The following is a 26,402-nucleotide window of genomic DNA, read 5'->3' as shown; positions in this document are numbered from 1 at the left end:
GACATTATGAAAGTTGAATGCACTTATTGTACTTAGTGTAGGGTGTTTTGCACAAAAGTGTGTACTAAATGACTCTAATATGAAGTAATGTATTATGCTTGCTGTAAAGCATTTTTTGACAGTGTATTCAAAAGTGTGCTTTTTATGTGTGGATTATATTATAAATATTTATAAAGAGGATGCATTTGAATGCAAATCAATCTTTGGCCACTTTGGGATTTTAAGATTGAGGTGTCTATGTTCTGTATTAAGTATTATGACCATGACATGGTCTCAAAAAGAGGTGTGGTTGGGCGCATTGGTGGCGCAATGCTATTTTGAGGCAGAGGAAAGCGATTGCACTACTGACCAAAAAAAAACAGGTCTAAAGTCACTGGCACATATGTTACTGTTATTTAAGGGGCGCATCATCAAGAGTCCAATATGCTCCTATATAGACGGGTGCGCAGCACGCATACACTGTGCACAAACATGCAAAATATTACAAATAAAAGGATCACAATGTGAATTCGTATTATGATGTACATCAACATATTAAAAATACATGTCATATTAGTTACTAAATATCTGTTGATAAGTCTGCAGCCTCTGAGATGCTGCACAGAGTGCAGTGCCATTACGCACAGTCACTCACTGGTTATCAAATCAGCTGATGACACAAGGCTGCTGCAGTATAACCACACACACCTCTACACTCATCAGACTGGTTGCTTGTATCTCCATATTCTTCCTTTGTATGAATTAAATGCGCTATAGATCGTTAAAATAGTGCCCATAGTTTCACTGAAATATGTTTTGTGTCATGTTGTGTCCGTGAACAATCTGTGTTTGGGGGGAGGCAGCTCATGACTGATGTACTCGAAGTCCTAGATACCTTAGTCTTAGTCCTAGCTAAGACTTCCAGTGTGCTGCATAAAGAATACAGAATAAAAAAAATAAAACCAGATAGAAATGTCAAACAGTTTGCAACTTTTTAAAATAAAGGTGGCCAACTTTAAATTCTCGTCTGTGTGAATGGGTGTTTAATACTCACCAGGTCTGTTTTGGGCATGTCCTGGTAGTCAGATGAGTAACATGTTGCTGTTTTCCCAAAGCCATTGTCACCAACAGCTTTTGGTGGTTGAGCATGTTGTCTGTATGTGGCACTCTTTGGAGTCCAGCAGAAAAGACTGATGGATTCTCGGACACAGCGCTCAATGTCAATTTCTGCACAGCAAAAAGGAGAAAAGAATATATGAAAATGTTATTTGCCAGTGTTGCAGTTGCTCCAAAACCTACATCCAATTAATAATAGTACCAAAAAAAAACTAAGGTATTACACATGAATCTTTCAGATATGTATTTACAAAAATTACTGAAATGTTATAAATGTGGAAATTAGGAGCCTTGGCTGAATACAGCTGCTTTTTTTTAATACTTAACCTTTTTATTGTCATCAAAATGTAAAACCTCAAAAGACAACATTTTTGACAAACAACACAAGCATGCTCAAAGATGATTCTGTCTCCACCTTTTACACTAATGAAGTGAATGGAACATAATTTGTGGTATTCACAGCATTAAAATGAAATTAAAAGTGTATATTTTTGCACACATTCATTATATATTTTTTGCCTTTATTTGACAGTATATGGCATAGAAACTGACAGCAAACAGTGCCTGATATAGAAGTAAACAGGTAATTCAGAGAATTAACCGTTTAAAATGTCCACAGAAATATTGAGAAATAACTTCACCTCTTTATTTGGGTGGAGCCCAAGATGTCAAAACCTGGATGAATTGTTACAACCCAGCTCGTTAAATGAAAGATGCAACAAAAAAAAAACCAGATGTTTCATTAACCAAGGATTACTCAAAACTCTAAGCAGAGGAAGTTTACAGGAACAAAAAATGGGCCGATTGATGCTGTTCACACAAACAAAAGGATATAACCAAAAGAGGACTCCTAAAACAGAGCTAAAGAATCTGTCTAATGTGGTAACAGAAAAATAGAAACAAAACCTACTAAAACCTCTATTAACGATTGCTACAAAAATACAAAAAGATGAGTAGCACCCCTACTCCTAGTGAAACTAACACAAATAAATAACTAAGGAAGATGTGTACCAGTAATAACTAAACCTGGCCCATATGCAACAACTCATAGCAACAAAACGCAGTACAGCGCAGCAGTAAAGCGAGGCGGACTGGCCGTAAAGATCCAGCCGCCCCCTGACTGACGGCCTGCAGAGCATATGAAAGCTCAGACTCTGATTGGTGGCTAGGGATTGGAGCGCACCGAAAGAAGCCGCACCAATCAGGAACCAGGGATGGAGCCAGAGGAGTGGGAGGAGTCAGACAAAATAAGGAAAAAACACATACACACACACCATACACACCTGCAGGGCCGTAACAGAATAAAACCAAAACTGTATTAAAGTGGAAGTATTTTTATTATGGATGTATCTGCCTCACTTGACATAGGTTTACCTCTATCTGAAATATTGTACCTCCATTAGGATCATACATTATATCCCCCAAACCCAGAAGACAAAAGTAATTAGAATCTCACTCCAGCAGGTGGTTGAAAGTTGGCAATCCTGGTACAACTCTCACATAAAAAAAAAACATTCATCCTTCATCTTTGGACTTTTCTAATACCACTAACAGCATTTTATATTGACAAATTATTTAAAAAGCTGTGCAAGAATATGAATGAATGGAAAAAAAGAATGAAAAACCACAGTGAAGACAAAGAAAGTAAAGTGTGACTTACTCCCTTGAATCAGTCACAAATCATAAGAGATTATGTAAATGCACTTCGGTGAGGTTTAGTTGTGAAAAGTGAGCGTTTCGACCTTGGCATTTTTCTGCCATTAATAATTTTTAAGTAGTCATCCAGCAGCACCAGTGGCTCTTTAAGATAATGATTGGTCATAGATTAATTTGCATCCCTCATCTGAGCTCTTGTCGCAAAGTAAGTTTTCATTGCAAGGCAAAATTTCTTGTTCTTTTCCTCCTAATGCCCCCTTGGCAGTATCCATCCTTCGCCTGCTTCTTGAGATCAGAATAGAGAGGATTAGGGAACAGGGACTCACTGGATTAGCCAAGGATTTGGGTAAATTAGGAATTCTTTCCTTCATAGTCTTTTACACTGACAGTCTCTCTCTTTCAGTCCCCTTTTTGTGGAAAATAAGCAAGTCTGGCTAATGAGCGCTCCTCGGTATGACCTGCACCTGGCCCAGGCTTAAGTGAAATTATATAGAAGATGTATCTCCCCCTCCTCCTTGTCCCACAGCGGTGTCAAGGTTAGGGGCTTGTCAGGTCTCATGGGATAGGACCTCACAGACTCAGTTACAAGGTTCATTCCAATGAAAAACACACTGGTGGTCTGAGATTTCTCACCGAAGGCTCACAGGCAGTTCTGGCAAACACATCTTCCCTCCCTAGGGGGACAAATGCTACATGCAATCACTCCTCCTGCTAAAAGAGACAGGAATGAGGAAGAGGAGATTGATAGCGATTTTAACAAGACCTGGGCCCAGTAAAGTATTTCAGGGCAGTCAATTCTGTTTCGGGGCAATTCTTCTATTTTGTCAGACAAAATCACACTTTAGTAATTATGATTGGCGTGGATTGTGGGCTGCTGTTGCCTAAATAGCAGAATAGCATAATTAGTTAAGAGCAGCTCACAGGGTTTAAGGAATTGGGACAGTGGTCCAAAGGAAGAGAGATGAGACAATAAGATGAGGGAAGTTAGTGAATTCAGAGAAATTGAGAAAATATGTTTTAATATATGGTTACAGTCCAACCATAAAATATAGAGACAATATGTATTGTGTTGTGACTGTATGGCTTTAAGGGGTGTATGTTTCATTGATGGAAGATAACACTGATGTTGCCTTTCCTCACTTTCTAATTTTCCTTACTTAGCGCTGCAGTCATATCAGCGATAAATAAATGATATGGGTTCACATTTTTCCAACATCTCACATGACGAAATCTGTCCAAACTGGCCTTAAGTTATCACTGTGATGTGTATTTGGTCTTAATTTAAGGCTTAAGAGTAAAAGGATTTTATCACCTTTTTTTCTTGGGTATTAATATTATCTTCTGCAGGATTAAGGAGCTTTATCTGTTAGGAGCCCCCAGTATAGACAACAGAACAACAATACAAATATAAAATGCTTAAGAGGAGTGAAAAGATAACATAATGGTTACTCTAAGATAACAAAAAGCTTCTTGAAGTTAATTGATTGGATTGATACTTGACCAATATGTGCCTGACCAGCAGAAAACAAGTGTAACTTAAACTTGAACTTGACTAAAGGAAAGGAAAGGTGGTTAAAGGGAACCAAATACTTACTAAGCTGAAAAACACTAAAGGGCCCCATTTCAACGATCTAGTGCAAAAGGGTTGGACTTGAGTCTCCTCATTAACCTCTGAATCCCTAGCAATCTGTTTTTTGCTACTCCCTCAGTTAGGAGCTTTGTGTTTGATTTGTGTTAAGTTTAGCTAGAAATGGCTATGCCCTATGATGTTTTTATTCATGGAGAGACGGTCTTGCCCCCGTCGGCGGGGACTCTAGCGATGAACAGGTTAATCATGTGTGTATTTTGGGTGTTACATACAGTAAACCTATCAGAGTGTCACCTCCCATTCCCTTTGAAAGCCAGGAGCGTTGTCACTTTGGTGGATTGCTATTATAATGGCGCATTTGTCACGCAATGTGTTTCAAGAATATGCTGATGAGCTGCTGACCCGACATTTAATTCATATAAAGAAAGAATATGGAGTTATAACTGACCAGTCTGATGAGTGTAGAGGTGTGTGTGGTTATACTGTAGCAGCCTGGTGTCATCAGCTGATTTAATAACCAGTGAGTGGCTGTGTGTAATGGCACTGTGCTCTGTGCAGCATCTCAGAGGCTGCACATTTATCAACATATCAGTCTTACAGTATAAACAGCTGTTCCCGTTACATCACCGTGCATACAGCTGCGCACCACACAGACACAGTGGAGCTTTGTTTTCGTTATCTTTTAATCAGTTTTATTTCTCTTTAAAATGGAGTAACAGGTAAACTCAGCAGGGTTTTAATTATTGAAAGTATGGAAACCTGATCAGTGTCACCTCAAATATAAACTGTTTTCATCATATTAACCCTTCATACAGTTGTTAAGACTGTTTGCAGCGGCAACCCTAACCCTAACCCAAGGTACTGACACTCCCCAAACAAACATACATAGTAGCGGAAGAGTGACTCATTTAATCTCTTATTTTTACAATTAATTAAATCTGATAAATATTATGACTAACCATTATGACCATGGTTATGACCATAACCATTAGGACTGCCTGTCCCTGTGTGTGTAACAGGCAGAGCATATACTCATTGTGCACTGGAATTAAAAAAATATGGATTTGTACGACTTTAAAATGTAGTCATTTTCCACTTTTGTTTCTTTCCTGAAAGAAACTCTATCTAGCTCAGTCTGTCAATCTTGCTCATGTTGATTGCACACTGGAACCAACTACAAGATGATGTAATTAATTTAATTTAACGGTTCTAAAACATCTCATGTCAGTCACCCACTAATGAGAACTTCTACTCCTTGCTTGAAGTGAGTCTAGGAAGCCCACAAATTACTTTAACCACAGTTCCTGAGACAATTAATAAATACAGCCTCAGGTCAGTATTGGTAGTTGGTTAATGTTGGTTGGGTGTAATAAGATAGAATATAAGATTATTTTTTCTGTACCCTAATTTCTAACTGCTCCAGACCAGATCAGCCAAATCTCAAATGTCATACCAAATTAGTCATGCTTCCCCAATACCAAACCTTCAACATCAATGTTTTACTTCTCCTTCAGCCAGCTTTCTTGCAGTTGTCCTTGTGTGCAATGTTGCCATGAGTAGTTTGAGTAGCCTGTGGTTGTTTTTCTCAGAACTAAATGTCTATAACCAGAGCTCATCAGTTCTGTGCTCGGATCTGCTCATTGAGACAGATGCTAATGTCCCGTGAAGGCAAATGCTGCTGCGTCATCAGTAAACACACAGTTCCTGTCAGCTGGAGAGCCTCTCTGGTCCATTGTGAATCAATGAAGTGTCCAAACAAGAGAAAGTTATAGATTACCTGAGGCTACAAGACTAAGCAAATGGGAATCACAAAATGAGATTAATTGCAAACAAATGGTAGCCTGAGATGTATTGCTCACTCTAAGGCAAAATGGTGCTGCATAGGTCTTACCTGTTTCACTTTCATTTTATTTCAGTCTATGATATAGTGACCGTAATATCATTCCTTACACTTAATTGAAAATACTATAACCATATTTTAGTCTTTCATTATAGTCTGGGAGCTTTTTGCCGTTAGTTGTGCAGTAATTAAAAAAAAAAAAAAAACATTCCAAGAAATGAAGTAATGTTTACATAAAGTCGAAATTCTGTGTTATTTTGAAAATGTCGGGAACAAGTAACTGAATGTGATGTCGTAATCTGTGGCACTTCCCTTAAATTTGAACCTCTTCTCTTCGTTTGAATATTGGTATAGTATAGATTTCACAATGTAATGTGTAATAGGCTTGTCACTAAGAATTATTGTCAGTAGCCCCGTTTATTGCCTCGAGGGCAGGGACGAGAGGAGTTTGCCTGAATCATTTAAGAGCTACTATCCTATAACATTATTTTGACCGTTAACTTTAATTCTAACAGTTGCAAATAAGAATAGAATTTTCTTATTTCACAACTACATGTCAAATATACTTACGTGTCTTTCAAGGTTGATCTATCTCCCTGAACCTTGGATTAAGTCAAAATGTATAATATGTCAGAGTCTTCATTACTGGATATGGGACTCCATGAAGTACAGACTAGAATGGACAAAAATGTGAAGGATGACGTGTGCCTATCACGACTGGTACAAATTGGGAAATTATGTGTACTGACAGAATTAGGTTTTATTGACTAACATGTATCAAATGTATAACTCCTAGTTGGCGGAGTTTAGCTCAGTGGGAGGAGCGCCCGCCACATGTGTTGAGGCTGTAGTCCTTGCTGCAGCCGACCCCGGTTCGAATCCCGCACCGAGCGGTCCTCTCCTGCGTGTCATTACCCCCCTCTCTGCCTCCTGTTTCCTGTCTATCTCTACTAACCTGTCAATTAAAGGCAAAAAGCCCAAAAATATATATACTTAACTCCTAGTTGATAATGTGAATATACATGTTTGGGGGAAAACACACACATTATATCAGTCATGCACTGTTTTGTTTTAATAATGTTAGATTGTTTGGAGAAAAAATGTTATTCGAAAACAAACTTTTTAAATGTTTCTTTCCAAATATATTTCATCTATTGTTATTCCTTTAAAATATCCAGCCAGCATCAGGGTATGTTTTTCTGGCTCCACACACGCAGCTCCTGTAGTTACAAGCATGTGGAGAATGTGGAGTCGGCTCTGAAACAAATGAATGTAAGCCTCAGTTGTATGAGGACATCAATTCTGCACGCCACATGGCAGAAAGGAGCAGGTGCAGGCCACAAATCACACGATATCTTCCATAACTCACAGTCTGTGTTCGTGTTCGTGTGTGTGTGTGTAACTACATGAATGTGGTGAGACACAATGACCTGTAAAACACCACTTCCAACAAAGGCTGACAAGCTCTATTTGCAACTTATATAACGTACTTATATAACAAGGCTAAACCTATGTTCACTTTCAAATTGTATGCACAACATGCACTGCAAGCCAATGAATGATACAGTCATTTAAAATATTGACAGCACCATTCAAGTGTTGTGGAGGATTAGAAAAGGAAAACCCCAACCGTGCACATTTCATGCCAATAAACCCATAGTAGTACGACTTCTGCGGTTATTAAGCAGGGATGATAAATATTGTGCTGAACTGTTTGGTATTAGATTGGGTTTAGCGGTCTGTGTGTGTAAGACGTTATGTAAAAGTATCTTGAGTGAGATATTAGAAGATGGCTGGAAGCTTAAGTAAACAAGTCCTGTCTGAGGTCACTCTACAACCCAGAATTCACTCCTAATATAGTTCAGAGAGAGTGCCAGATACTACACGCTAACAACCCAGGTATACACAAGCTGCAATAATGAGGCTGGCAGTTATACACAGAAAGGAGACGGCAGAGGCAGCCACTCTCAGGAAATCTTGCCAAAGAAGCTGACTGCAGCTCTAGGCCAACATATTTTACCTTTATAAGGAGAACTGGCTCTCCATTTCCCTTCCGCCTCAATCACATGAATCTGTTGGACTTGGGCAGTAAAACATAGTGAAGTATGGCGACACTGAATTTCGGCGGGAGGGGAGGCTGCCGGCTTTAGTTTACAGAGTGCTGCAGCTTCCCTTTTGGACAAATCGTCCCTGTCTCTGTTGGTTTTAAAACCCCAATGTCATGCTGCCTTTCAGCCAGAAAAAAAAGGAGGGCTAAGCTGCATTTGGAAATAGAGTTTTAAAGGAAATTGTTTGAGCTATCCCCCAGGCGAGAGGTACATTTTGAAGACATACATTATGAATGCCACTCTTGGATTTTATGCCACTGATACTTTGCTGAAGTTATCGCTTTGTGCAAGTGAGAAGGAGCAGTTAAGTTGGCATGTATTAAGAGACACTGCTAGAAGTCCCCACTCCATGTGACATACAGTATACAGCACAGTCAACAAAAACAGAAAAGACCTTGGGGCAATATGTCAGCCTCTGCCATTATGAGACCCCTTAGTCTTGAAGTCAGTCTGCCGCCTCCTCCGTCTTAGTATTTACCACCTCGTCTCCTTCCACATCTCATGTCTGCCCTGCGGTAACATGTCACTTAGGAGGTGTATAATGAGAAGTAAAGAACTCTAATATTTGCGATGTACAAAAACCAGATGCAGGTAAAAATGTATGTGACTTTCCTAATGCTGGATTACACCCTGTTCCTTCTCTGTCCTTATATTCTGTTAGTGTTCATCGCCATTACCATATCTTTTCCCTAAAGTGCAGGCTGTCATTCAACTCTCTAACAGTACTGTAACTTTGCATTAGTTATCTGTAGTTGCTCCAGGCAGCCTGCTAGCATCACAGCAGGAAAAAACCTGGTTTAATGATGTTGTACCAGTGCGGCTAAACAGTCAACACCAACGAAAGATGAAGTTAAAGCTCTGAATGAAGACAGTAAGTGATGGGATCGCTGGAGATCCAAACAGGTTGTGATTTCTGTGGCAGACATTTCTCAGGTTGCAATGGATGACTGCTCGACAGATGCAGAGCAGAGCATGGTATGGTAAGAGCATATCAAGGAGGGAGTATGTCTGTGTAGGAGTGCAGTGCTTGCTTTGAGGATATCACCAACCCAGACACATCAGCACACATTAGTACTCTGAGGAACCAAACACAGCTTTGTAGCAAACAGAGGGCAGTTGCTGAAGCAGATGGACAGCCTACAGTATTTCTGTGTGATTTCAGCCGTTTATAATTGCAGAGGTACTACACTTTAACTCAGGCTAAAAAAAGAGAATAGATTCTCACCTGGCAGGTCAGAGAATAGCAGGATACACTCATTGAAGCCATTAGCCAAGAGACGGTCCCTGAGCTGCTGCAATATGGCCACGCCGATACAGAAGGGAAAGGAGGAGTTGCCCAGCAGAAGTGTATCCCACAGGTGGAAGATCTTGTGCAGTGGAAACACGTCTGTATTGCAAGTACATAAATAAAGACAACAAAGAGGATTTACAAAATGACTGAACGCACAATTGTCTGAAAATGCAAATCCCTTGAGGGATGCTGCAAGCAGGACAATAGCATGCAACATGCACACAGTGAGAAATAAGGAATCAGTTTGTATTTAATGAGTATAATTTGCATGTGCATAATACATTTACTTAACATGGTTCCATTGCTTTCAAAATGGGAAGCTCACTAAGCTATATTGTGCATTCACAAGGTTGACTGGAGAGATATTGGGGGTGGCAGCTAGGAAAATATTTTTAGGTGGGTGCTGTGGAAAAATGGCATGAAGATCATCAGGATCTTTAGAGGAAGGAACCTGCACAGGTCATTTCAAGCAAAATAAAACCACATCCTGATAGTACGTCCCACAGCAGTTATCATTTCAATCATATTACTTTCAGTGTTCTAAAATGTACAGTAATGTTTCCTCCCTTTTGAGATTCATGCATGAGAACCAGTATAGTCCATGGATGCTACAGTAGGTGGTAGACGTGTGGGTAGAGTGTGACTGTGATCGACTGTGAGAGCAAGAATGGTGAGAAAATGCCTCATAGGGTCTGCACCACATTAGCAGTCAGCTGAGCAGACCGTTGCATGTGAGTGACAGTCAGTGGGTCTGGGCATGTATGTGTGTGTCTGTGTGTGAATGGAAGATGACCCTCCAACCTTGTCTCATATTGAATTGGGGACATTAGCAGTCAGAGGGGCACACCTTCTGAATACTGGACTCACACACTGCCTCAGGGGGAGGATAAGGGGTAAAAGGGTCACACCTCACACTTCTCACCCCGAGAGTGGTCTCTGTGTGTGTGTGTGTGTGTGTGTGTGTGTGTATCTTTTTTTATCTTTAAGAAAACCAGTTTCAGCTAAAAAATCTACATTGTGGGGACATTTTGGCTGGTCCTCACAACATCAGGGCAATTTGAGGGAATTTAGATTTTAACATTGGATTTAGGTTCAGTTCACGTTAATGGTTGGGTTTAGATACTTAGTAGTAATGGTTAAGGTTAGGGTAAAGGGCTATCTCAATGAGTGCGTGTGTGTGTGTGTGTGTGTGTGTGTGTGTGTGTGTGTGTGTGTATTCAACTGAAGAATAAAATGCTGCAGAACTTAGCGGAACAGTTGATGGAGTATGTACAGATCAATTTGGACACAATTAATGTAAATCACAGGTGGTGTTGGGACCTAAAGCTAGCAAAGTTCTAATACAATAATCTAAAATTGCGTCTAGACGGAAAAACATTATTCAAACAGTTGTACTGCAAGGTGCACTAGCACCTACAAGACACAGAGGTTAATTGCATATGACTTAATTTGTAACAATCTGTGACCCCTGCTAATATGCTCATATTTCAGAGCTCAGACTGTGCTCAGAGGAAAGAGAAAAGCATAATGCTGTCATCACCTGACATACTGCATGCGGAGAACCAGCCAAAATAAAACCTTTATGTACCTCCGATGCAGCACAGATGGTGAAAGGACTCCTACGTGATGCTAATTTAGGTTTCCACTTATGAGAGGTACAGGTCCAAGTACAGTAGTGCTGGAAATATTTTGTCCAGACTCATTAGTTTTGCTAAAACTAAGGTGAATTCAGAAAGAAAGACTCAGAGCTGTCAAACTTGATCAAATGGTTTACAGTCCCCTCTCTGTGCATACTAGCAGATGACAAAACACCATAACACCCCACAATATAACACAGTCCATTTTAACACACAAACTACACTTAAAATGTCATACTTTTCAAGACTCTCATGATACATGCTGGTTTGTCTCATCATTGAGCACTACAGTACAAGCTTAGCAGGTATTGCAGGGCTGTTAAAATGGCTTCTACTTGAAAGATGTTTTTTGCTTCTGTCCATCTCAGCGTATGCATGTGCATCCTGTATCTTCTCGCGTGAATAGCTCAAAAACTAATAGGACCTTGTGAATTCATCTGATGCTTTTTCTATAATTGTTAATGCTTTCAAAGCCTTATACATTTTTGAGGGTAAAAACTAGTAGCAAGTGTTTATGGTATTGGTGCTGTTAAAAAAGTTAAATAAAAGAGAAAATTAATTAATGGGTAGGATGTGGTATATAACATCCAATTGAGGCAACTCAGAATAGTAAATTCTTTAATAAATATCAGCAAAGCAAGTTATAAAAATACATTATGCTGCCTTCCTCCGGTTTCCCCTGAGGAAGGCAAGTGTGCTGATGAGCACTGATGTATTTTTATATTGTTTTAAATCCATATTAAAACCTTTTTATTTTCATCATCCACTTGAGCCCCTGGAATTGATTTTGTCTGCCACATCCTACTCATGGATCCAGATATCTTTCATAATCGTCTCAAAACTGTTCTGATGAACTGCAGATCAGCATACATTAACTGTGTATTTTTCAGCTGAATGTAAAACCTTTAAATGTAATCAATGCACTTGAAATACAGTAGCTGTACTGTGATAAGAAGAATCCCAACACCCACAGTTCTCTGAATTCTTAATTTCATAAAATATCTCAAGCACAAATCTAATTGGGTACATTGATAGTCTTAGGTAAGACTAGGTAAGTCACTACTTAGATGCAGGGAACGTTGCACACTAGCCCACAGGGAGCGCTATTAAAAGCCTGTAAAGTCTACAGCTTAGTTCCGCCACTCTGTTTAGTCACAGAGTCACAAAGATGTGACACTTGGTACAGACATGTAACTGCATACTAAAGACCTCTGCCAAAAAAAATGAAGGAAAAAAGTCCATCTGGTTTTTTGGTTGGTAACTTTGGATTTTTATGTTTATTTATTTGAAGAATTACTCATCACAGGTCTGAAGGAGGTGACGATCACAGGTGATAATGATAATGACTTTACTTCATTTAATGAATTAAAATGGAAATATTTATTAGGCTACTGCTTCAAAACCTCTTATTTGCAAAGTCAACTCTGTCAATCAATTGAATCTGAAAATTGACATTTAGTGCACATGTGTGTAGAGCTGTTTGCATGATTGACCATGAAAATTTAATTTCTGACATTTCAAATATTAGTTTTACTAAAAGAAAAAAAAACCTCTCAAATGTCTTCCACTAGCTTTTCTCAGGGCTTTCAACCATATCAACCATGACATTGTCATGAATTTATCATTTTATTTTATATGATCCATGACCACCAAGATGCATCAACTGATGAGGAAAATTAGATGAAATTGAAAGCTCAGGTAAAATAATAGTGGGTAGTATTTTGTTGTATTAAGTTGTATTCAGAGTTAGGATTTTCTTGTCATAATATTTGATATGAATGTTTGTTAGTTGCCTTTCTGATCTTTTACCACAGGGAGGAAAAACATTGCTGCAAGCAGCTGTCAGCTTAATATGTTGGGAGTTATGAATGTATTCAGATGAATATGAAATAGAGCTAAATAAAGATGTGCTGGTGAAAATGTGAGGTAAGGTGGGAATAAGTGGTCAAGTCCTTTACTTTCAGGACCAGAATTAATTAGCAGCTGGAATAAAGGTCACCAAAAGAAAAAAAAAGAAAACACCCTACAGAACTTGCCCATACTGGAGTCACTGACCTTTTCAGTCTCTATTATTGATACTATAATTGAAGCAGACTCACAATACCCTGTGAAAAAATTTGGATTATGCTCACTGCTACACCATATCCATATTGTAAGAACAAAGAAAAGCTACTTACGTGTAAACATAGTCAGGAACCATGGAATGGCATAAAGCTGTGAGATGAGAGACAAAGAGAAAAAAGATATAAGCACATTTATGAGATAACGAAGCATTTATCTGTATTTTGCAGATATACAAAGTGTCAAAATAAATTGCTAAGAGCTTAAAAAATGAACCGCTTTTCTCACGAGGGAGATTTCTGTCTTAAAGAAAAGCACACGGTTGCACATCTCTAAGCCTTGGAGAAACAGAAACAGCAATAAAGAGCAAACTGCTGATTTTGATTATTAGTCAATGGGGGAAAAGCTAACAATGAATCTCATTATACTGATTTTGTCATCCCTCCTCCTTTTTTCTCCTACTTCACTCTCTCCATTCCGTACTTCCCCAGGAGGAAATGCATAAAATTAAAATTAAAGCACATACACACTCACACACGCACACACGCACACACACACACACACACCATTAGCCACCTGTTCTAACACCTGCCAATTGCTGGCAACCATCACTGGGGCTCTGTAATATTCATCAGCAAAGGGTCTGGAGCAGTGTAGGAATACTGGAGCTTATCTCAGCCAGTTAATTGATAGCTAATTGCAGGAGAGCTGGTGACTGTTAAGTGGACCTCTTCTGTGCCCAGGAGTGATGAGCTGGAGAGTGCCACTGCACTTCGAGTCTCGGCCTCAATTTTAACAGCTCGGTAGCAGGACTGCGAGTCCAGCCAGCCAGATTGGATTAGGGTAGGTGTAAATGGCAGACCCAGGAGAGTTGATGCAGCCAAATTGAAAATGGCCTGAATTAAACCACTGGCTACATGCAGTCTGATTCTCAGGCTATGGCATAAGGCATTACTGGAGAAGAGTTCATGAAAACCCCAACATTTTGAAGATCACTTGTGGTTTCTGTATACTTGAACAAGGTTTTGTCTTTTTTTGAAAGGCAATTTGTATTAATCCAGCCATCTCTTGTTGTGCGTATATGAGAAACACATCCATTTCATACTGCAGCATCATTTGGTCTTCAGGGACAATGGATATATTGCCTCGGTAAAACAACAGTTCAGAGTGTTCTCTGAAGTTCATAGAGGGAAAACGGGATTTAGGGTCTGTAAAGTCTAATTACTGGGATTGACATCAAGCATGAAAGCTGTACCAACAAAGCTTGTCCCAGTATTATCCTGGCCTAACAATGAAAACATACATACAAAGTCCCCTTTTCAAAGGCAAGTCAATGCTGGTAGTGCTTTACATGCAGCAAGTGTCATGTCAGCATCACAAGAGCATGCCTTTCTACAAGGAGTCAAGCCTAAACAACATAGAGCAAGATGCAGGCAATGTTTATGCAACAAGCTAATGGTCTTTTCTTCCACCACACAATTAAAGTTATAACAGGCAATCAACAGTCACGGTTTCGTGATTCACTTGCACAGTTAAGAAAAGGAGCCACATCATTAAATTTGAAACTGAGAGTAGCAGAAAAGAGGAGGAGGAGGCTTAAATCCCTGACTCCTCTGTGATGAAGACCCCACTTTTCATCGGATAATATCCCAGAGGCCAGTCCACAGGTGACACACATTCATCAGCAACAGAAACCCTGGAGAGACAGTGGATACTTTAACCTTGTCACTGTCTGAGCTGTGCAGTAAAGAGGAAAGCGAAGGGCAAGAAGAGGTGGCACAGAGTAAGAGAAATAATGTAAGCCTGGCAGAGGACAATCATTAGGCGTGCCTGGCAGACATTAGTCACTGTATAAATCATCACCAGTGGACTACAGGGAGAATTTGACCCTCACCACAAATTCTAGAAAGGAGGATGCGGAACAAAAAAAGTAAATGGCAATAAAAAGATATACATAGTGATCTACCGGTGGTCATTTCCTTTGCCCCTGATGCAGAGCCAGAAACCACAATCATTTCTTACTATCTTTGACTTCCCAATAAGGGTAAACTTGCTAAAGAAGACAAATGTTATGTAATTTGTCCTCTACCGCCGTCTAATGTCATCAGTATATCAGCACTCTTTGTAACTTACATCTGGGATGAAGCCAATCTCATTTAGGTGGTTGCTTAGCTCTGGGTCATGGAAGGCAATCATTTGGGAGAAGACAGTCAAGTACTCTGAAACACAAGCAAAAGGACAAGAGGTCTGTTCATAATTTATTGTGTGGCTTGTGCACTAAAACCTAAAAGGAAGTGTGTGCTCATCAGATCACTTCACAGCAACAACGGAAAATGCAAGAAGTCTAACAAAATACATAAACATACAGCAACATACCTAATAAATGATTGGGTTTAATAAATCAGTCACCATTAATTTCTATGTATTATTATATTGGAGCAGAGTGGACATTTTATGACAGAATGATCAAAATTAGACTGAAATAGTTGCAGGTAGACTGCTGATCTGCATCCTTGGAGCCTGACTTCTGTACATGTTGAATGGGTAATGATGCAGCCTAAGACTGTGCTACCTCCATTCTTCACAATGTAAGTGAACAAAAGAGCTCTGACCAGGCAGATCAACATAAGCTGGCACTCAAGCGCATCTAACAGTACAAAGAAATGATAATAACCACATTCCCCTCAGAGTTCAAGAGGTGTATGGTGTAGATGTTTATCCGTCACGTAGGAATTGCTTGTGACATTTCCCTGCAGGCTTTTGCAGTTTCATTTGTTTCCCTATCTCCGAATGATGTGGCTCAGCTGCAAACTCCATTAAGACAGACTGAAATTAGTTTTCATAGCTTCGGAACAACATGGAGCCAAAATTTAATCAACATTGAGCTGACGGCCTGTTGCTCTGTGCCAGCCAATGACAATTTGTTTTTGAACTTCACTGAGTGCTCTGACCATCAGGAGAAACTAAAAAGTGTGTCAATGTGAAAAACACAGCCAAATACCTTTTACAGTTACACAGCAAGTGTTCATTCTTATAAATCTCACCTTGGATGACATGAGAGTTGTCCTTCAGGAAGAAGTTGTACAGGTATTTGGGGATGAAGGCGGACATGCAGGCATATGCCAGAGCTGTGAAGAGTATCACATAAGGATGAAAGAAATTTTAAAAACTGAAGGGAGGGTCACTCAGTAGTAGTATGCTATACTCTATGTTCAAATGGAAATTGTCACCTTCATTGTTGAAGTTCAAGTAAAGGAATGGGGCACAAAGTGAATCCAAACCTGAAATGAAGAAGTTAATAAAATAAACATACATTTTTTGTAGCAAGACATAATTTTACCTCCATGCAAGACACAGAGTTTACAAGATGTGACGAGACCACCCCCTAGTGTCCAGTCAAATATAATACAATAAGGAATCATGTAAGCCAATAAAGTACAGATGGGAAAATAGATATGGAAAAAGCGACACAGAAAAAGAAGGATAAAGGGGGTAACTGACCCTGCCAGTAGACCAGGTCAGGGTGTGAGACCACCCAGGCTTTCAACACACGCCTGAATTTGATGTGGCCCTGGGGAGATGACAGCAGCTCATCGTACTGGTGGCAGCGTGGGATATCCACCTCAATCTGTACATGCACAAAAACATGCATAAGAAAACACTTGAAAGTTCAATTTAATTTTAACACTGCAAAGAATTTACTCAGCATTGTACTGCTATGCATAAATTACCTGTCTGTCAGTTGGTATGGGAGTATCCTTGTCTATGCTTTCATATTTGGCTTGAATGTCACCCTGCGCAAAAAAACATAAACAAGTGTTGACGTTAAAAAGTGTTCACATTCAAAATTAAAATTAGTGTTTTTTTCCAACAGGAACCCAATTTCTCTTGTACCTCAATGCCCAGCAGTGCTGCCCATGCCAGTCCTCGAACAAGTGGGGGAATGTCGACTCTAGCCTCTTTCCACACTAAGTTCTTCTTGTAAGGATAGGCCTGGAGGAAAAATAGTCCAGTTTAATTTAGCAATAACCTGCTTAAATAACAATAATTATAAATAAATTAAATATATATGTAATTTAAAATCTTGTGTGTGTATCTGTGTAGCAGGTGTGTCCTCCTGTGTTAGTATATGTGTGTTGATGTGTTTACGTATGAATTTCTATGCAGCACAGACCTTGAGCAGCCTGTCAAAGAGGATGATGCGGATGAGTTGGTACTCTGTGTCTCTCTCGCGGATGATGAGTGGCAGCGTGACGGTGGCCGACAGCTCATTGCTGCTGTTGGACTGGGGCAGACTTGACTGTCTGAAAGAAGGAGAAGTAAAGGGAAGATGACATTACTCAAGCCAAAATAAATGATAGGGTGATGTGAAAAATAGTGACAGGGAAGGATATGAGGACAGCGGCGGGTACTTACTCGTCTTCCAGTAGAGGGTAGTAGGCTTCTCCTGCTACATCCTTCAGTCTCTGAAAAAGGCAGAAAGAGGCTCATCTCAAAAGCATAATATGCATTAACAATTAGGTTCTGTTACACTGGCCAATTTTGAATCCAGCTACAACTTAGCAAAATATTACTTTTACCCCATATTCATTACCCATTATAATTAAATTATTATAATTATCATAATGAAATAATAGTGAAATGAAATTTAATGGAACACCTCAAAGTGATGTTATAAATTGTGATGAAACAGCACTTCAAATCATGTACTGTAATAAAATCCATGGGGTTGATTTACAGAATATGTAAAAACACAACCTATACATGCACTCTACAGTCTGTATCCTTAAAACAAAATATCATCACAAACATTAGGACACAATTTAAAACCTAGGTGAATTTAAAAATCTGCTAAAACAGTTTTTTTTAAAACTCCATTAAATAAATAGGAAAATTACTATAAAAGCTCTCCAGTGTGAATAATTCTATAAATCCCCCTGGTTATTAACTTCTAAGACTTCTAAGTCTCTTTGGACCATGGACCACCATTTTCTCTATTAAATCGATATAAAAAAAACTTCAGTAGGGCTTTGAACCACACCATCTAATTTACAAAAATAATAAGGTTAAGACAAATTTAGACAATACTTATTAGTTTTCTTACATTTCTGAGTTGGCACAGAGACAGTGTCACAGTAGTGTCGTCAAGCAAGAAACTGCGATCCCTGCCCTGGCCAAATGACTCTCCATCCTCCAAAATAAATCTAAGAAAAACAAAACAAACCAAAGAGAGTTAATCTGAGTGTGAATATTAACCAAAATGAGTTAACACGTGCATCAGTGTTTGTATGAGTGTGTGATGTACTTTGGCAATGTGCAGATTGGAGCTTTGGACTGTATGATCTCCTTGTTGGTCAGCTCTTTCTCCAGGTCTCCCCCCGCAAGACACCACAAATGGTACACCTCATCTATGGCTCTCTCTGACAGGTAGTCGTCATCATCATCTGAAGGTATACACAAAAAATCGTGAATACTTCCCCATGTGCACATATAACAGTTTTTGAGGGCTAAGAAATTCAGCAATGCGCAAACAAAAGAAGGTAAGAAGAAAAAGACTGCCAGCTGTTAAACATGGATGTAAACAATGCAGGATTTAAAATGTGAATGTTTTTATTTTTGTTTCATAATAATAACAATAATAATAATAATAATAATAATGCATTTTATTTAAAGGCACCTTTCAAAGCACTCAAGGTCACCTTACAAGGCACATATAACACAACAACAGTACTTCAAACAATATAAATCAGGTGACATTTAGTGCAAAGATAAATAATAAATATGAATGTGACTACAAAGTGCATTAGTACAATAAATAAACAAGAACGAAGATTGCATAGTTAGTGAGAGACATAGTATGCCACTCTTTTCTGGCGGGATTTATAGGTGGAGACAGAGTCTGAAGTGCGAATGTCTGGTGGGAGAGAGTTCCAAAGGTGGGGGGCAGATCGCTGAAGGCTCTTGACCCCATGGTAGTTAAGTCGGCAGATGGGGCGAAGAGCTGGTTGCCAAAGGAGGATCAGAGAGTTCAAGAAGGTGTGTAGATGTGAATAAGTTCAGAGAGATATGATGGTGCCAGGTTGTGAAGGATCTTGAACGTGAGGAGTAGAATCTTGAAGTCAATGCGGGATTTGATAGGGAGCCAGTGAAGTTGCTGCAGGGCAGGAGTGATGTGTTCAATAGAGGGAGTTCTGGTTATGATATGAGCGGCTGTGTTCTGTACCAGTTGGAGTTTGTGGAGAGATTTCCACGGAAAACCAAAGAGGAGAGAGTTACAGTAGTCCATACGGGATGTGATCAGGGTGTTTACCAGGATAGCGGTGCAGGTTGGTGAAAGTGAGGGACGGAGATGATTGATGTTACGTAGATGGAAGTATGCAGACCGAGTAACGTTATTGATGTGGGCTTCGAAAGATAGTGTGTTATCCAGGATGACACCCAGGCTCTTTACCTGAGGGGATGGAGGAACAGTGGAATTGTTGATGGACATGGAGAAAGTGTTGAGTGTTGCTAAGGTTGATCTGGTACTGATGAGGAGGACCTCAGTTTTTTCGCCGTTGAGTTTAAGAAAGTTGAGTGTGAGCCATGATTTAATTTCCAGTAAGCAGTCGGATAGAGCTATGAGTGGCAGCGTGGAAGTAGGCTTAGTGGAAAGATAGAGTTGGGTATCATCAGCGTAACAGTGGAATTGCATGTCAAATTTCCTGAGAATGTGACCAAGAGGCAAAACATAAATAATGAACAGGAGGGGGCCAAGGACAGAGCCCTGGGGAACACCACTAGAGACTGGAGAGAAGCCGGAGCCGGTTCTTGATTTGAACAAACTGTGTGCGACCAGAGAGATATGATGTGAACCAAACCAGAGGGATGTCAGTGATTCCAATGGAGGCTAATCTGTCCAGGAAGATGTCATGAGAAACTGTGTCGAAAGCTGTGCTCAGGTCAAGGAGAACCAGAATGGAGAGAAGTCCAGAGTCAGATGCCATCAGGAGGTAATTTGTGATTTTCACTAGGGCTGTCTCAGTGCTGTGGAGGGGACGGAAGCCTGACTGAAATTGTTCATAGAGATTGTTGTCAGACAGATGGGTGTGGACCTGAGCTCCAACAGTTCTTTCTAGTATTTTGGAGAGAAATGGCAAGTTTGAGATAGGACGGAAGTTGTTCAAGTCATTTGGATCAGCGCCAGGTTTCTTGAGTGTTGGTGTTATTGCAGCAGTCTTTAGTGATGATGGAACAACACCAGAAGTCAGTGAGGAATGAATGATGTCAGTTATTAACGCGGACAGGGCAGGTAGGCAGATTTTTACCAGGTGGGTAGGTAGAGGGTCTAACTGGCAGGTAGATGACTTGGATTTATGAATGAGACCAGTTATTTCAGAGACAGTTGGCAGTATGAAGCTGGCGGACGGAGAGCTGAAGGAAGATGTAGGCCAAGAGTGCAGAGAGGATGCAGAGTTATTTGTGAAGTTGGGACAGACCTTTGCAGAGTTCACTGATGTCCTCTGGGAGTTCCAGATGTGCACAGCGCAGGGAAGAGGAAAACAGGCCAACAGGCTTCTGAAACGGTGTATAGAGGCACGAGATCCCATTGAACAAGGGGTCTCCAAGCAGCTCTGCAGGGGTCGGCCTGGGAGACACACACAAAAGCTTTACAGTCATAACAGCATTAATAATATCACACATAGGATAGGAGATACTAATCTGGCTGACATGCAGAACCAGTAAAAGCTTTGGACACATCTTCCCATCCCCATTAAAGGAGAAAGTGTGTCCAAACTTTTGATTGGTACTGTACATGCTGTAACTATTTCATAACCTGCATGACCAGAGTGTCTGGAAACTAAATGGCCAATGTCTTCCAACAACAGGATATGATATCCCACAAAGATGGTATTTACCTTTTGGATGGAAGAAAGGTCAAGCATTTCCTTAATAACTCAAGAACATTCTCAGGCAGATCCTGTAAAAAAAACTTTGTTAGCTAAACACAATACAGGCAGGTCAGATTTATGCTTTAAATAATCCCACAGAAAATCTCTATTTATATTCATTTCTGGATAAATAAAGAAACACATCTCAGCAATGCTGGCATATAAATTACCATTAAATCTTAATGAAACACCAAAAAAAGCACTTTGAGTACCATGTAAAATCTGTCTAAAGCATTTTGTATCATTATTGACAAGTACCAAGACATTGCCTAGTCAGAATTCTCAGGTTTATAGTTAACCTTATTGTGACCTAATGACTAGAAACTACGGTAATAATTCTTTCTCATAGGGTTAGGGTTTAAAAAATACTGTATTAATCAAAAATAGCTTTTTGACTAAAACCCGACAACCAATTTTTTTAAGTCTACCTTAATGGCATCCAGGCAACCATGTTCCTCAGCAAGTACAGTGACAATGTCATCCATGCAACCTGAGAATGACAAACAAATCACTGCGTAAGTCTAATTGACCTTCGGTGCATATTGCTCAGCACTTAAAATAATTACGTCCCTTTCACTTACCCAAGGTCAGAATGAATTTCAATCTCTCACTTATTTCAATGTTGTGCAGCAATCTTCTGCCCTATAACAGATTCACAGCTTGAGATTTTGACGTTATAAGGAGCCATGAAATCAGGCAAAATAAAACTATACTATAAAACTGTATAAAGAGATTTATGAAGGATTCTTACAGCACACAATTCAATGAGCAAAACTCCAAGTGACCAGACATCAGTTTTGGGTCCTGAGGGCAAAGGTGCCTCATCGTGGGAAGGGTCACTGGGGTGGAAAGAGCCCTGAGCAATCACCTCTGGAGCAAGGTATGATGGGTACCTGAGGTCATGATCACAAAGCAGATAAGCACATTATATTGTCAGCCTCTACATAACCTTTGTAGATATCCTGTGTTCTCCAGTTAATTTGAAGTAAATGGAATGACTTCAACAGCACAGAAACATCAGTTTATGGTTTTGCATTCATTAGTTGTTTATTTATTGATTCTTTTTCTTTTTTTTGTCTTGTCAATATTAAGTCTAATTTGCAAAATGAAAACATTATAGCCTCAGAACTACACAATTACTCTGTATAAACAGATGGCATTAATCCCATTAATGTCATTATGTGATGTTTTTACAGTTGTCTGTCACAACAACCTTCATACTGTAGCTGTTTGACAGTTGCATTTACTTCATTTTCCAGCCAGATGTTTTATTTAAAAACATGGGCATGTGCCATCATTCCTCTTTTCAATCTGCAAAAGGATATTACACAGAAAGACTTGATAGAACACAAAGGCCTTTGGACTAGGATGAAAGTCCAACGATCTGTTACAGCTCCTCAACCAGGAAGTATTTGAATGCCTCATAGCCTGGATTCTATGAAAAAGGATGGGCTATTATCCATCAATGTTATGGTCAATTGCCTTTTTTATGATTTAACTAACAGCAAACAGAAACACTGTCCCTGAAGAGACAGCTCTCATAGCTCATTCCCACCAGTTGAAAAGTTCCAGAGGAGCACTAATGGACATTTCTCTGTGATAAATGAGGGGAAGAATACATACCCAATGGGAAAATCTACATCTGCCCCATGATCAGTCATGTGATAAAGGCCAAACTTTGCCAGCTTGACATTCCCCTACAAAGAAAAGATCCATCTCAGGTGGCAGGTCTGTATATAGGCAATCATTTAATTTTCTTTCATTTGCACAGATATTCAGTCAGTAAATAACAGACATACATGAAACAGGTCAATTTGATGAACACAGTACCTTGCAGTCCATGAGCACGTTGTGTGCAGTGAGGGCTCTGTGCACCATACCATGTTTGTTCATAAAGTCCAGACCTTCAAGGACCTCATAGGCAATCTGCAGCACCTTCTCCGGGCTAACACAAACACAAACATGTGACTGTTTCAATCTCTTTTGAAGGAAAAGTATTGAGTGGATCACAGAAAAAATATGTGGGTAAATTTAACTGCGTTTGCAACAAATTTAAGTTTTAGGTTAATATAAAACTTTGGAAACTGAAACAGAATACTGTTACTATGCAAAACTACCTGCAGCCAGCAGATGGCAAGGTTTATGTATATTACAGAAGTTCACTTCCCTTTGGAAGTATCTATCAGTAGTACATAGTTTAATGGTGACTGAAAAGCAGTGTCAGCTCCAATGTGAAGGGAGAAAATGCACTGGGTTCACATTTCATTACTTCAGAATAGTTAATCATGACTTTTAAAGGCAATCTCACCTGACTTTTTTCCCCTGTTTTTGGAAATCACTTAAACTGCTCTCGAAGTGCTCAGCAACAACAATCAGCCGTTCTATAGGGCAATAAGAAGAAGAGACCAAACATTAAGCCATTATACATAACTGGATTAGTAAACATTTAGCTTTTTTTTTTTTATTATGAGTAGGCATGTATGACAATCATTCATTTATATCTTACAATCTTGAGTCGTCAATTAAGAGCCAAATATGTTTGGCTTTGACGAGGTGTGACTGGGAGGACAATAATAGGCCTTGCTTAAAGGCAAGACAGAAAGCCATACCATGCTTTCCTCTGGTGATGTCCACATACTGGCAGAGTCTGGGGTGAGTGATGGTCTTGAGGATTTGGAAACGTCCAAGGATTTTAATGGAGTTGGGGGTCAGAGGTAGGCCATTGCTCCCACAGACATCATGCGGGAGGGCTGAGGCAAAGAAGGTGAAGGCCCCTAACTCAGCATCTTTGAGGGGCCTCATAATGTCTCTGACTTTAAAACTCTGATAATGGGTGAGAATATTCAATATAATTATATACATATTATATACACACACACATATACATATACTATATATATATATACATATACATATACTGTATATATATATATATATATATATATATATATATACATATACATATACTGTATATATATATATATATACACAGGTATACATAGTTGCAATCAAAATTATTCAACCCCCATTGCATTTTAGGTTTACTGGCAAAATTTTTCAGGTGTTTGCAATAAACAAATTACACAAGAACAGTTTAAATAGTTAAATAAAACTAATATTACAAGGATTTTATCCAAATTCAACACTAAATCCTACTTTCAATTACTACTGCAGTCTCAAAAATATTCGACCCCCTGAATAGAATTCCTCATAAGAGCACACATTTGCAAATCAGGTGTGGTCTAAAGCAACTCATCAAGGGCTTCATTAGTTGCATCAGGTGTGCTTGATATAGAACCCCTCAAATATCTGGACTGTGGACGGTGATGTTTCATGGATGAGTCGAGAGAATTGTCCAAAACATTCAGAGACAAGGTCATTGCCTTGCACAAACAAGAAAAAGGATACAAAAAGATAGGAAAGGCACTGAATGTTCCTAGAAATACAGTTGGATAGTTCGCAAATTTAAAGTTAAAGGAACAGTGGCTACACTACCTGGACGTGGCAGAAAAGGGAAGCTATCAATGGCTGCCTCCTGAGGAGGCAGGTGGTCAAAAACCCTCGACTGACTGCAAAAGACCCTCAGCAAGACTTTGATGGCGGCAGGCACTGAGGTTTCAGTTTCCACAGTAAGGTGCATACTAAATGCTGAAGAGCTCCATGCCCATACTTCAAGACATACACCACTACTGATCCAAAAGCACAAGAAAAGTCTGCTCCAATTTGCTCAAAACTATATAAATAAGTCAAAGAGGTTTTGTGATTCTGTTCTGTGAGCGATGAAACAAAACTGGAACTTTTCTAAGTCCACCGAGGCTCAGTTTCAGAAGAAGTCCTGAAAGATACTAGAGTGGCCATTGAAAATCTCTGGTGGGATTTGAAAAAGGCAGTTGCAGCACGCAAACCCAAGAATATAAGTGAACTGAATACCTTTGCCCATGAGGAAGGGGCCAAGATCCCTTAGGAACCCTGCTAGATCCTGGTGTGTGGCTATGCATCACGTTTGCAGCAGGTCATAACAGTAAAAAGGTGCTCTACTAAGTACTAAAGATGCTTGTTATGGGGGGTTGAATAATTTTGAGACTGCAGTAGTCATTAAAAGTGGCATTTTGTGTTGAACTTGGAGAAACATACATGTCATATACATAGGCTACATACATACATACACTCACCAGCCACCTCATTAGGTACACATGTGCAATAATGCAATCAAATACAACAGCTCTGCCATACATTTTACATTTATGGTTTTTGATGACATTGACAGAAATGTAATTATTCTTTTATCAACTTTGTGTTTATTGTTAAAGGTAGTGGGTGCTGGTGGTGTAATGGGGTACATTATATTGAATGGTGTCCCTCATGTTTTGTCCACTCCTTTATACATGAGGAGGGACAACATATTAAGAACACTTTTCAATACAATGTACACCAGCACACAATAGGAGACATCTGGATCCTCAGGATGGGAGCAAATATCCGTCTTGAGTTTACAAACTGAACTAATGAGAAGTGTTAATTGCTTAAAGCTAGTAAATTTATTGATGCTGATGGCTGGGCAAATCGTCAATAAAGCAAGAGACAGGTTAACGCTACAACGTTAGTTAGTTATCATCGGGGTATACAATCGGAGAAGACAAACAGTGATGCTCCAGTTCAACCAACTAAGCTAACCCAAGTGTATGTTCATTATGAAAATATCTGTTTTATTGTCAATGTGTAAGCCAGAGATTAACTACTATGCATTACCTCCCAAAAAATGTCTACTCACAGTTAAAGGAAAGCCTGTCTGTTCATCTCAAAGGCATGAACTGGACGTTGTTATTACAATGTTTTCCTAAATGAATGTTATTTCAGCTTTTTCGACGTGAGGGAACGTGACCAACGACGTTGTGTTTGTGCGACACAGCAGTGCACATAGGACCTTGTCTAAGAACAAAACTCACGGTGGCGAAACTGAAATCTATCAAGTAGTTAAGTCTGTTTTTTAATAAGGTTGTTTTTGTAATCATTTCTCATATTTTGAATGAGTTACTTTTTGTTTTTAATAATTATAAACAGGATATCGCCGTTGACTCCTTGCGTTTCACTGACAGCAGCTGATCTATAGAACATACGCCGACGCATGCGCAACGCGGTTTTCCGTCTCCGAATTCTGCAGAGATCTACACACATGTCTAGAGATCTACCACCGG

General features: G+C 39.5%; 1 protein-coding gene across 1 annotated transcript in view; it reads right to left on the bottom strand.

Moving 5' to 3' along the window:
• The window catches only part of tbck (TBC1 domain containing kinase), a 45,186-nt gene extending 19,099 nt beyond the window's left edge, over positions 1 to 26,087 (bottom strand). The window contains exons 1-23 of the mRNA XM_053330096.1: positions 25,979 to 26,087; positions 23,817 to 24,030; positions 23,516 to 23,588; positions 23,038 to 23,152; positions 22,831 to 22,904; positions 21,959 to 22,100; positions 21,789 to 21,849; positions 21,636 to 21,697; positions 21,175 to 21,236; positions 20,755 to 20,903; positions 18,582 to 18,720; positions 18,381 to 18,480; positions 17,693 to 17,742; positions 17,451 to 17,580; positions 17,171 to 17,269; positions 17,008 to 17,070; positions 16,778 to 16,904; positions 16,507 to 16,557; positions 16,321 to 16,404; positions 15,410 to 15,495; positions 13,393 to 13,429; positions 9,513 to 9,674; positions 1,034 to 1,206 (exon numbers count right to left, since the gene is read on the bottom strand). Of these exons, the coding sequence (XP_053186071.1) occupies positions 1,034 to 1,206; positions 9,513 to 9,674; positions 13,393 to 13,429; positions 15,410 to 15,495; positions 16,321 to 16,404; positions 16,507 to 16,557; positions 16,778 to 16,904; positions 17,008 to 17,070; positions 17,171 to 17,269; positions 17,451 to 17,580; positions 17,693 to 17,742; positions 18,381 to 18,480; positions 18,582 to 18,720; positions 20,755 to 20,903; positions 21,175 to 21,236; positions 21,636 to 21,697; positions 21,789 to 21,849; positions 21,959 to 22,100; positions 22,831 to 22,904; positions 23,038 to 23,152; positions 23,516 to 23,588; positions 23,817 to 24,009 (2,232 nt within the window). The 5' untranslated portion in view covers positions 24,010 to 24,030; positions 25,979 to 26,087. The remainder of the gene's footprint in view (positions 1 to 1,033; positions 1,207 to 9,512; positions 9,675 to 13,392; positions 13,430 to 15,409; positions 15,496 to 16,320; positions 16,405 to 16,506; positions 16,558 to 16,777; positions 16,905 to 17,007; positions 17,071 to 17,170; positions 17,270 to 17,450; positions 17,581 to 17,692; positions 17,743 to 18,380; positions 18,481 to 18,581; positions 18,721 to 20,754; positions 20,904 to 21,174; positions 21,237 to 21,635; positions 21,698 to 21,788; positions 21,850 to 21,958; positions 22,101 to 22,830; positions 22,905 to 23,037; positions 23,153 to 23,515; positions 23,589 to 23,816; positions 24,031 to 25,978) is intronic.
• Positions 26,088 to 26,402: the final 315 nt, after the last annotated feature.

Source organism: Scomber japonicus, chromosome 2 (assembly GCF_027409825.1).
Source record: "Scomber japonicus isolate fScoJap1 chromosome 2, fScoJap1.pri, whole genome shotgun sequence".
Taxonomy (NCBI): Eukaryota; Metazoa; Chordata; class Actinopteri; order Scombriformes; family Scombridae; genus Scomber; species Scomber japonicus.
The sequence above is the reverse complement of the archived record's forward strand: the minus strand, read 5'-3'. Positions and strand labels throughout refer to the sequence as shown.